Below are 12,503 nucleotides of genomic sequence, written 5' to 3'. Positions count from 1 at the left end.
ATATCAAAGGCATTGTGTGTACAATGTAAAGTGTGTTTTATTCTTTGCAGTCATATCCTGGCCTTTGTGGAATTATTGTAAGAGGAAAGTGTATGGTTGCGTCGTACATGGTTTTACATTTTGAAGGGATGAAATATGTTTTTAATAAAATAATCTTATGTACCAAATGTGTCTCTGTGAACTTTAGTGTGTGAAAAGTGCAGGGTGATGGATGGATGTTCTGTTGATATTAACTACTGGTACTGTATACAGTGCACTCCCGTTACAACGAACACGGTTATAACGAAAACTTTTCCGAGCACCACTGACAAAGAAAAACAAAAGAAATGTGCTCCGTTATAACGAAATGCGGATCGCTTTCGAAAATACGTAGCGGAACAAGGGATTTACAGCATCTCTGCATGGGCGAACGCGTCACATCACTGTGTGTTCACTTGGTGTGTCACGCACAGTTTCCAATGGGGACTTGCGTTATTGTAATACAATAATCTGAAATTGATTAACTATGTTTTATTGTTCACATAGCTTTCCAGTGTATGACGAGTATTCAACAAACAGAATATCATATATGCGTGGCTTCCTTGTTTTCGTTATACATGTATATTGTATTTGTTCGGTTATAACGAAATTTCGTTGTAACGAAAGAAAACTGCCGGTCCCGAGCATTTCATTATAACGGGAGTGCACTGTATACCAAGTTGATACGTAAACTAGGTAAATGCTTGCTATTCTCAGTAAATGCCCTGGAAGAGCTCTCAATTCAAGATGTAAAGACTCTGTATTAAATTGAAGCTTCTGTTTTAAATACATAGTTCCAACAAAGTGACTCCTAATGTGGTAATGTGGTTGACTGTAGGGACTTGGTAACAGATGAATTGGTGATGCATGTTTCACAAATGGCTCTCTCTTTTTTTTTGGGGGGGGGGGTGGAGTGTTAATCCTCTTGTCAGTCGTCTCCTACTGAATGCTCTTGCACTGGTTGCACAGGTATCTTATATTACACATGTACATACATGTACTACTGTACACAACTGTACAACAAAATGTATTCATTCACTTATTCATCCACTCGCTACTGCAATGTGTGTATATATGTATATTTAATTTTATATATACATGTATACATGTAGATATGACCAAATCACATTTTGGGGTAATTTTGAGGTAATTTGCAGAAGAAAAATGTATGCTTTGTCAGACGTATATTATGACAACTTGCGTTAGAAAAGTGAATTGTGGCATGAGCATGCATTTAATAATGCATCGTGCTGGTGTGCAGGGGGATGCACATACAGTGTACGTGTAAACATGGACATTTTTGGTTTGGATTATATACTTTTTATGTTACATGTATATTTCAATGTATCTGGGGCTTCAAATACCGGTATATCTGACAGTGGTTATGTATTCATGCTTTGACATAGCAATGCACCCCACTCTTTGCATGACCCACTGTATCGCCTTTTCTTCTAATTTGTACGCCCTAAGCTACTAGTACAAGACTTTATATGACTGACAGAAGTGTTTTAAAACTGAATAGGTCTATGCCTAAACAATTAATTAGAATTAATAAACGGGAGATTTACACACCTGCGACAGGTGCTCAAAGTGTACTGTCAATTTCATCCTCGGCATCCAGCTGATCATCCCTCCCCCCCCCCCCCCCCCATTCTTTCAAAGTTCTAAGAACTAAGATAAAAACCATTCACAAACGTAGATGTCCCCCATGGGTGGTTTATTGAAGTGATTTACAAAGTACGATACATGTCATGTTTAAAATCTAAAAAGTCCTTGCTAAAATATATTTTTGTTTCAATAAAATGTGTATAACTACAATATCGATTTACATAATGTCACGGAACATGTTATTGGTCAAGATGCAAGAGATGAACTTTGAAATGGAATTTCTGGGAACGAAATGAAACAGAAACGTATTCGTACATATAAATGCTCTATGCCCCTATTCCGTGATGAAACCTAATTCATAATTTGTAGCTGTATCTTAACATTCAAATCAATCTACATATTGTATCTCAAGAAATATTGCACATACAATAGATAATGGTACATTCTCATTGTCACAACAGAGATAACTGTCCACATCAAAGGGATATTAGTATGCAGAGATTGTGATTAGGAGACGGTTGTATATGAGGTAACAAAACACGGCCATCACACACTGAACAATGATTAAAGACAAACAAACAACAACAACAAAGTGTCCACGGCTCCTTCTTTGATCTACAGGGGAATGACTTATGCATGATGTCTTGCATGTTCTGGAGTCCCCTAACACTGAAATCTCACTCGATCAGCTGACACAACTGTCTACTTTCTTATTTTGATAAGCCGAAACACGTTTTCACAATTTCTCGTTCTTGTTGTGGTGTAATATCATTATGGATGATAAGATTTGATATGAGCACACAATCGCACACACAGTACACACGCACAACAATTTGTGCTCAACACACATCTAAAATAATTACGTGAACAAAGCGAGTCAAATATGATGTACTAAAATAATTTCCTTACTGTGTAAAAACTGCACGGTTCTGGAAATGACTTCCATGAGAAGGGAGAGTTTTGATACTCCTGCTAATATCTGTAACTACAGGTGACCCCGAATGACACATTATGTAACAGACGCCATGCACCTCAATTGCATCGGTTGCTAAGGTCAAAGGCCTGTAGGAGAATAGGAAAGTATTTCATCTTTCCCGGGCCGAGTACTTCGGCTACGAGTTTGACGACGTCCTCCGAACCAGCGGGAGAGCCTGGTCTCCATTTCGCCTCCGTTCCGGCTGCCGGACGCTCCTCCCTAGCTTTCGTCATGATGTCATATGCTACGACCGTCCGATCCGCTCCCAGGCGTCTTTCAAGGTACATCTTCAGAAGTTCCAGCTTTGCGCGCAAGTCTGTCGTCAGTTCCCCTTCCATCACCATACCGGCGTGCAAGAACTCCGCCACCTCAATGTCCCGCTCATCTCCGTTGGCGCCTTCGCATTTTAGGAAGTTGTCTCGTGATCTTGAAGTCGATGTCATTGCGTCCGAGAAGGGAGAGTCATCCTCAACAGAAGGAATAATGTCTGGTATCGGACCATTTGGAGGATTATCGAACGCTATGCCAAGACTCTGCCTTCTCTGCAGCTTTGTTTTCTGAACGTAATCCCGGCTGGGTCTCCGAATGGCGTTCCTCCTGGAGAAGATTCCGCGTTGAGGCTGCTCTTTGGTTTGGCGCCAGTCAGGAACTTCTGAAGGTTTGGAGACGTCACTTGCTGATCTTCTGTCTGACTCCTTGGACTTGCACGAATCTGGCTGCGTCCGTTTGTGGGGAGAGACGGCAAGGAGCTTCGTGTTGGAGACGTTCCCCTGCTGACATCCGCACCGTCCGCACCTGGTCGACGCATCGGCAGGATTCGCAGACACTTCAGGAAGCTGTAGGGTGTAGGTCCCGTGTTTCACTAGTGATCTTGGTTTGGAAGACGTCTTGGGTGTGGCGGGAAATAGACAGGTGATTGGCGCCCTCGGTGCTCCTCTCGGTTTCCCATCATTCCTTCTCCGCACTCGAGTCTTTGAAGGACAAAATAGTGCTAGAGATTAATGACAACATTAGTTTGGATGGTGCTTAAACGAGGAGAATTCAACTTGCATAGAAAGCACTCATTCCGGCCTTTTGACAAGAAACCAAAAGAAACATGTTTTTTTCTTTGAGGGATAGACACCCGTCATGAAGCAACGGAATTTTATGAATGAGAGTGGACAAAATTACATAGCTTCATGCCCGTTAACCGCTAATTGAAATCAGAAAGTATGAAAGTGTCAACAGTGCCAACAGTCTGCCAACGATCGCTCAAATGGATAAAGGAAATTCGAAATAGGGCCTATATTATGCAGGCTTCTCCGGAGGAGGTTGCCTGCTATCAATGAAGAGACGATCGATACTTTGATTTTCATCAACATATGATGACGAGATCAGAAGATACCAGGGCTCCGTTTTAAGAAGAGTTAAAATCGATTACAAAATTGATTTCTATGATAAGTTTATGGCAGCCTGTGTGTCAAGGAAATTTAAAATCGATTTTATCTTTTCATAAAACAGGGCCCAGTGCGCTGTTTTATAAAGAGTTACAATTGATTTTATAACAGATTTCAACTGTTAGTCTATGGCAGCCTGTGTGGTAAAGAAATTTAAAATCGATTTTATCTTTTAATAAAACAGGGCCCTGGTCATACATGTATTTCCAATCAGTAGCAAACTAATAAAGTCTTTACACGCTGATTGTATATTTTTTCACAACAATATTGTGACCCTCCCTTATCTTTCGTTCTGGACCCCATTTCACAGAAGATATTAGGATAACAAATCTTGCTGGAATGACAGCTTCCCATAGGAACATCCATTCAGGAAGCTGGATTCTTGTCATTACCATGACAATTGCCATTCCAGAAAGAGTTGCTATCATATCAACTTTTTTTTTAATTGAAATGAGGCACAGAAGCAGGTCATCAAGGAACTCTCGCAGTGATATTGTTACAGACAAGGGACTTTTAATCAGCACTTGATCATCGAGATCGATTCTTCAATTTTTGAAGCAAATGTCGACCTATTTTAGAAAGACAAATCATTACGTCTGCATGGCAAAGTAACGAATATCCTCACCTCTGACTGTGATCTTGATCTTGGCGACAGCATCTTTCCACCACCACGCGTTGTCGCGGAGGGCGCACTATTGAGGGCTGAGGCTCTCGTCTGGAGTACAGTGCTTGACGCAGATTCAGGGGATTTTCTAGCAGAGTAGAGTCCACTGGCCTGTGTTGTGGTTCCCGGTTTGGAGAATGACTTTCGCTTACTTACTCGATAGGTTTTCTTTTCACTCGACACCAGCCGCGTCAGAAACTTTGAATCCCTGACGCGTTCCGGTAAGGATCGGCGTCTTTTCTTATCAGGCACTGCGCGATCTGTCGACTGCTGAATCCTGGAAAGCACGTCGGACTTGGGCTCGTCAAAGACAGGTGTGCAGGAGCGTCTCTTCATGGTTTTCCTGGAGGATCTTGACCCACACTCGGAATCATACCTTCGGTGTATTCGTTGGTCATTTTTACATGACAGTGATGACGACGTCTTTTCGTGGGATGGAGCTTGTTTGACAGCAGCCATTCCGGAGGTCTGAGGTTGCTGAGATACCTTCGAGGAGCTTGCTGATCCGTTTGGCGGTAGACGCTGCAATGTGGTTATCTTTGGTGGAGGAGTGTTGTGATGCTTTGTGGAGCGATAGCAACGGTCAAAGTTCCTCACAGGATCGCTGGCTGAATGTCCGTGTACGATGCGCCGCCTCGATGAACTGTCCATTTTGCACTGGCGTGGTGTGCGTCGACGAGACATTCCTGTTGATGTTACAGTAGATGTTTGTATCTTGTTCGTCGATGGACACGGAGAGGGATCGCTAAAAAGCTTGGAAGATTTAGTTTTACCCGCAGTGACAGCAGAGTGTCTGTTGCGGGTTGGAAGTGGTGACTTGGTGTGTATCGATGACATCCTTACATCCATCTTCCTGTACATCTGTGTGTGGGAAAGAGAGTATGCTCTGTAAGTTAATCCGAAATGATCTACTTTAATTTAGTGGATGTCCAACATATCTAGCTATTTACCAAAACATCTTCAGAGCGATGACATAAAGCGACTTACAATAGCCTCATTTAACGGACGCGCTACGAATAGCCATTCAAGGTCATCCTATAAAATGCAACCCACATACTATGTACATCGGAAGATAATATGAAAGGGTTTTTCGACAGGATAGCAAGTTGCCTGGGGACATTACTTAATAGGTCAAACATTTAACCCATTATTCAGGTGATCTAGGATTCTTCCCGGTGAGTGAGGCTTATTAATTCTTACTGGTGACTTGGGACGGACGGCGGGCCTGGCAGCGTTCGTTCTGGGGGAAGGAGAGTGGTCTACAACAAGCCGACGGTCCGTGTAGGCCTTCACGTACGGTCTCATACTAGACGCAGTTAGTACGTCTTGGGCTGAAGGTCTCTCGCTGGGGTTCACCGACAGAAGGACTGCTATCAGCTCGTGCAGCAAACTCCCGTAGACTCTGAAAGGTCCGAGGTAACACGGAAAAAGATGAAGATGAGTAAATATGTGCCGTTGAATCCGTATCTACACCAGGATGATGACAGAAACAAACAGATGATCCTCTTCATTACCGAAGGTATTAGAATACGTACGTGATTGTTGTATCATGAAAACTCCCGAAATTTGGTCGATTACGTTTTCAGGAAATTCGTGTGCAAAGCTTGTTTCTAATCAAGTTACATTTGGCCGGAGATGGCATGTTGGGATTTGAAACTCTTAGCTATTGTTATATTTAGTGATCTCCGACTCCAGGAAAAGACAGTCTAATTTGAATTACCCTTCATAACTTTGATATACATGTATGACAATTTTTCTTTATCGATGTGTTTTGTTGATATGGTGGAAATTATGATGTCTTGGAGATGAGAAAAAAGTATAATAATTACTTCCGTGGAGAAGATAAAGACGTTGCAGAAACACTCACATGGGAATAGGTGTGTAGGAAGCGCGGAGAATGCGGAGAACGAGTGTAGAGAAGTCTGGTCCATCAAATGGATGACGTAACGTAGTCAGCTCATACAGAATACACCCAGCTGCCCACATGTCGCTCTTCTGGTTGTACCTGAAGTTTCGAGTTAAGGAGCTACAAAGATCTCTTTGTTTCACCTATATAAAGCTAGGAAATATGTAATCCATTATTACCGTTATCTTCTGGTTATACCCATGCTCGGATGGGAAAATGTGGAGTGTAACTATCTCCTGGTTACATAACATGCAGCTATAGAAAGGAACACGAACACAATAGTTGTACTGAAGCTGGGGTTTGAAGAGTTAAAATCTTTCTTTTGGTGGTGCCTCACAACGAAAAATTACGGAGCTAACAATCAACTCTTTTACGTATCTATAACATACTGCTTAGAGACGTGGAGCAAATGACCCATAGTTAAGTATGTGTGCACTTTAGGGCGGGTATTCAGAAGCGACTACTTTATTATTTGTTGTTGTTATTGTTGTACTTCAAGGTATAATAATATATGAAATATGGAGCACAATGCTGTCTTATGGATGCACATAAAGCTATGATTCTGGAAGCACATACCATTCTTCTTGCTGCAGGCGTATGATTAGGATTGGAAAAAATGGAGAAATGACGATTTCTTGGTAGCAGTTATATCGGAAAACAAGCGGAGTAATATAGATCGCTGAACTGAAAGCACTGTAGTCATTATCATGCATACTCTGCTATGAAGACACCGTAACCGTAACACTCTGACTCCTAATGAGTTATCAAGGTAACAAGAATGTTATGAAATGGATGGATCTTGGACGGCACTTTTGCCACGGCGCGATGTTAATCGTTTGTTAATGTTAACATTTATTCAGGAAATGCCTGTAATATAGTCATTACTGTAATTTCAAAATCATTCAAAAAACAAAACACCTTCGTAGTTATTACAGACAAGAGGTGTAATTCAGATGAATTTTTTAAGATCTCAGGAAGGATACGGTTGCCTCTGACAAATCTCTGGGGAGAGGTAGTAAGGTGTACCGATAGAGGTCAGGGCGTGGTCAAGGGTGTGGAGTAACACCTTGGCGATGCCAAAATCTCCGACTTTCACCAGGCCCTTTGTCGTCAGGAAGAGGTTTGATGGCTTGAGATCTGTTTCAGGACAAGAATGATAAAAAAGTAGTGATCATCCCAAATAAAGCGAAGGCAAGATATTCAGAGAGAGAGATTTGCACTATACAGAAAAACGCATGTGAACTGACAGGCAATAACTAAAAAAGTTGGCAAGCGTTTCGGTAAATGCACATGTTGTAAGTCTTCTCAATCGATTTCATTCTTGTCACATTCTATCTTTTGAAACCGCCTTCCATTTAGATTTTTTTCGAACTTTGTTAATTACCTCTGAACTTGACGAAATCACAGAACTTCTTCACACAATATTACATAGACTGTCATGGATAATCTGCTGAAGATAGTTAATCAGAGGGAGAGGGAAATTGAGGTATATTCACCTTATGACACGAAAATAAAGTTCGTTCCTACACAGAGAATGATCGCATCTATAGCTTTCATTTAAAATAGTGAATCACACTTTGCGCGTTAAGTGGAATAAAATAATGTAAACATTAATGATCGCATCTATAGCTTTCATTTAAAATAGTGAATCACACTTTGCGCGTTAAGTGGAATAAAATAATGTAAACATTATAGATGAATGTATAAACTAGAAATGTCGCTACGGCGACTGGTGTATGCCTCCGCCATAATGCATGGTTCTCCTAATAGATCTATAGTACAATGTCTTGACAATGTGTGATGACAGTTTCACACAATTGGCAAAATATTAAAATGACAGGTTTGCCACAAATGTGCTGAATGTTCACTTTCCTAGTACTAGGTTCAATTGGATGAATGATTAAAACGTCAGAGTGCAGGTATTTGGGGGAACTGATGATTTTTACTTGACTTTTGACCCTTTTATAAGTTTATGCATTGAGTAATTTTCAAGGTATTGAGAAAAAGTATAATTTCAGTATCAAATAGTAAAATAGTATCATCTAAACCTGGCCTTTGACCTTTGACCTCACAGTTCCAAAGAGAATCACTGTTAGGTTGAACATGCATAAATATGTAAGTTTCATGATAATACCTTGAGTTACTTTTGAGATATGGAGGAAGAAGTGCAATTTAGCACTTTCACTTGGCCTTTGACCTTTTGACCTTTGACCTTTTGGCAAGAAACTTCCCACAGAATATATATTAGGTTATACATGCATACATCAAGTTAAAAAAAAATCCTTCAGGCATTGCATAAATATTAGGAAAGTAGTGATATTTTGAGGAGTTGACCTTGACCTTTGACCCCTGACCTTTGACCCATGACCCCCAACTTCCCTAGATAATCACTGCCCATCGGTACATGCATATATACTAAGTTCCATGAAGATACCTTGAACCATTTGCGAGATATGGAGAAAAACATGAAATTTCAACCTTTTTTCACAAAATAACCTGTGACCTTTGACCTTTGACCCCGTGACCCTAAAATCCAAACAAAGTATCATCCCCCCAGGATATACCCTCATACCAAGTTTGATGCAAAACCACCTCACGGTTCTTGAGATATCGACAAAAACAAAACGGGACGGACGTACGGACGACCCGAAAACATGATGCCTCCGGCCACTTCGTTGGCGGAGGCATAAAAAAAATAGTTTGCTATATACGTCTTATTCTAAGAAGCGGAACTTCCATATGATGTACACGCCAGGTTGAATTATAACAAATATTTAAAAGAACGAGAAAGTGACAGAAAAGGCTTTACTCTATACGTTGTATAACAATCTTTACCTCTGTGGAGTATCTTTTCCGAGTGCATGTAATGAAGCGCTAGGCAGAGTTGCACGAACCAGTTGATGATCTGAGACGGGACGAATTTACCCCCGGACGATTTCACCGCCTCTATCTTTTCCGCAAGATCACCTGTGGGAACCGAACGCATTATAAAGGAGCCACAGACATTTCAAACCTAGAATGAAAATTGAATGCAACCATATACCCGTCAGATATAGCAAATGATCTCATTGAGAATGTCAGAATTTACCACGCAAAAACACCGAATATCAGACAAGACAGCTTTTAAAAAGATACAATGAGTGTTTTTAATACAACTGGCAGGATGATCACAAAAACGCCGTGTGTAATGGCTGATAATTGTGAAACAAACATTAATCTGGTGGTATTCGCAGCATCTCTGTGAATGCATGACTATAAGCATTGTCTTTTTCTGCGACCTAATTGTTTCGAGTTGTCTGCTTATAGTAAGACGGAAAGTTTTGTTGTAGAGGGCGCAAACATGCTATACATGCGTTTAGTGATTTACACCTTTGAGATTTCCAACTTCAGTATCTCCGCTGCATGAAGCAAATCAAAGGAAGCTAATCAAGAACATGCCCGTAAAGCAATATGGCATAAGAATCTTTCAAGGTACATGTACATGAAAAGAGGTAAAACGTGGGATATTCTCAAAGTTCAAACTCTTTATAGCGACCATGCAGTGACGGCCAACCTCAAGAGTATAATTTCGTGACGTAATAATGTGCGCGTTGCGTTTTCCTCATCATCAACGCGCTGCGCGTGCAGCCCTTACAAGATCTCTGACGTGATAATGAAACTTTACATTTTTGTTTACATAACGACAAACAAAAACCTTTTCAAGATCTCTGACGTAATGAAACTTTACAGCATTTTGTTTACATAACTACAATGTTCTTTCCAGTGGTTTATTCCTAGTGAATTCCTCCTTGCTGGTCATACGCATTTGATAGTGTGCTTTTTGCTTCCGATCAAAATGCCTAGATTTAGCAAGTTATCTCGTGGTCGGCGATTTTGGGCCCGATTCCGTAAGAGTCTGGCAAAATTGTTACGGAAACTGTGTTGTGTTGCCACAGGTGAGATATTTGGTTTCTTTGTTTTGTTTTGAATCTTTTCATCAAACTCTTACAACCAGTCATAAATTTTGTTATATTTCTCTTTACTTTCAATTGGTGCGTGTGTGTGTATACCTTGTCCTTCTTTCTCTCTCTCTTTCTTTTGAAGTGAACAGTCAATGTCTCCTTCGTTACAATACATGTCCTGTAGATCTTATTCTTAAGGGATTGCAAAGGTTGATAGCAAGATTAATTTCGAGAGAGAGGCATCATGCCAATACTTAGGCTAATCATCTATTCTTGATTCAATTCAGTCTAGATTTCCTGCAATTTCTAAAGTATAAGTTGTCATACATGGTGACATAAATATTTGATCAGTGCAGATGCATTATCATCCATTGCTACTTTAATTCGTACAAGACCTTCTATATAGAAGTCATAAGACGGGACATGGAAGTGGCGGAAAGCCTCTAGACTGTTCAACATTCAAAATGTAAAGAAATACCATTTATCACTTTTTGACGAAGAAAAGTTTGAAAGGGAAGCACAGGATGATAAGAACAATTACAAGGACAATAGCGAGGGAGAAGATGACGTATCGTCCGTAAGTCCCAGTGAATTTTCAAAACTCTTACGCACGTCATCAGATGACGAGGACTTCGAAGGCGATGACGACACATTCACAATAGTGTCAGATTTGACAGATCTCTTTCTCGAATCCGACGATCACGTCACTTCAGACCTTTCTCCTTCGGAAGACGAAACTTTCATCAATGTCGAGAAGGTTGAAACGAGCGACAATTACGCATTTAGCCTCGTTGATGACATCATGAACATGCTCATTACAGAGGCAGTTTTTGGATTCGGACAGTGTGCCTGAAAAATATCTTCTATTTGAATTTTTTTTTTTTTTTGTAAATGCTTCAGGTTTTAAGAAATAAATGATGTAATTTGATATCATTATGAAAAATGAAATCATTTCTGACTCTTTACTAAGTTTGTCATTATTTTCTGTGTATAAATGAATTCATGTGACTATACTTTAAAATTGTCAGTTTTGTGAGATTTATCAGGCAAGCATTGATAGAGTATTATGTACATTCACGGACACACACATACAATACGTAATCATGATATACTAAACCTCAAGATTTTTAGTCGACTGACGAGTAAATCGACATGATTTTCATTTTCGGATTAACGAGTTGACCTTCGGAATAACGCTACAAAATATTCCAGACTGAAATTACAAACCTCTGGTCTTGGTAGATGTCTATAGAGAATCTGTGTTTCGGAATAATGATCCTTCGGAATAACGAACCTTATTTACATGTAATTTTCAGATTAGCGAACGAGTGACGAGTACACACCTGGAGAGTGGCATAGCAAAATGAGGGGGGGGGGGGGATTCAAAAAGTCTTGCCATGTTTTCATCGAATAGCTGTAGCTGCCTAGGTGTAAATCACATGCATATTAGCTCATACCTCTCCCGTTTATCTGTGCACAAAACAGCATGAAAGCAATGTAATTTGGGGAGTAAAGTGAAGCAACTTTCGTTTTTTTTTTTTTTTTTTTAATCCTTGAAAGTCATCTTAATCCACTGAACATTTCATTTCAATCCGGCATGTATATAGGCCTTACCACCATCAGCGTACTCCATGACTATACCAAGCACGCCTCCAGCGCCGGCCACGAACGCCTCGCGATACCGTATGATGTTCACGTGCTTCAGCCGTCCCAAGATGGCGACCTCATTCACGGCCTGTTCGCGGTCTTTCTCCCCCATGCACGACACGTTGATCTCCTTGACGACATAGGGCCTGTTACTCTCTCTCGATCTCACCAGCCAGGCCTTACCGTAGTTGCCCGATCCAAGAACCTTGCGATAAGAATATTTTTCCATCTTGATATCTAACCTTTGGCGCTGCCCTTGGTCGTCGGTACGACCCCTCCAAGCTGCGAGAAGAGATGAAGCCGGCTA

General features: G+C 40.7%; 1 protein-coding gene across 1 annotated transcript; it reads right to left on the bottom strand.

The window, feature by feature from the left end:
* Nucleotides 1–2,658: 2,658 nt before the first annotated feature.
* On the bottom strand, nt 2,659–12,425 carry LOC139741035 (uncharacterized). Its single transcript, XM_071651625.1, has 8 exons — nt 12,164–12,425; nt 9,444–9,575; nt 7,592–7,745; nt 6,570–6,707; nt 5,903–6,104; nt 4,664–5,563; nt 3,253–3,573; nt 2,659–3,222 (listed from the first exon to the last, which is right to left on the bottom strand). The coding sequence occupies exons 1-8, from the start codon at nt 12,423–12,425 to the stop codon at nt 2,659–2,661; spliced, it is 2,673 nt and encodes an 890-aa protein (XP_071507726.1).
* Nucleotides 12,426–12,503: the final 78 nt, after the last annotated feature.

Source organism: Diadema antillarum, unplaced genomic scaffold (assembly GCF_040938485.1).
Source record: "Diadema antillarum isolate AM-2024a unplaced genomic scaffold, OU_Dant_1.0 seq00000898_RagTag, whole genome shotgun sequence".
In the NCBI taxonomy this organism is placed as follows: domain Eukaryota; kingdom Metazoa; phylum Echinodermata; class Echinoidea; order Diadematoida; family Diadematidae; genus Diadema; species Diadema antillarum.
This window is presented reverse-complemented; position numbering and strand designations above follow the sequence as displayed.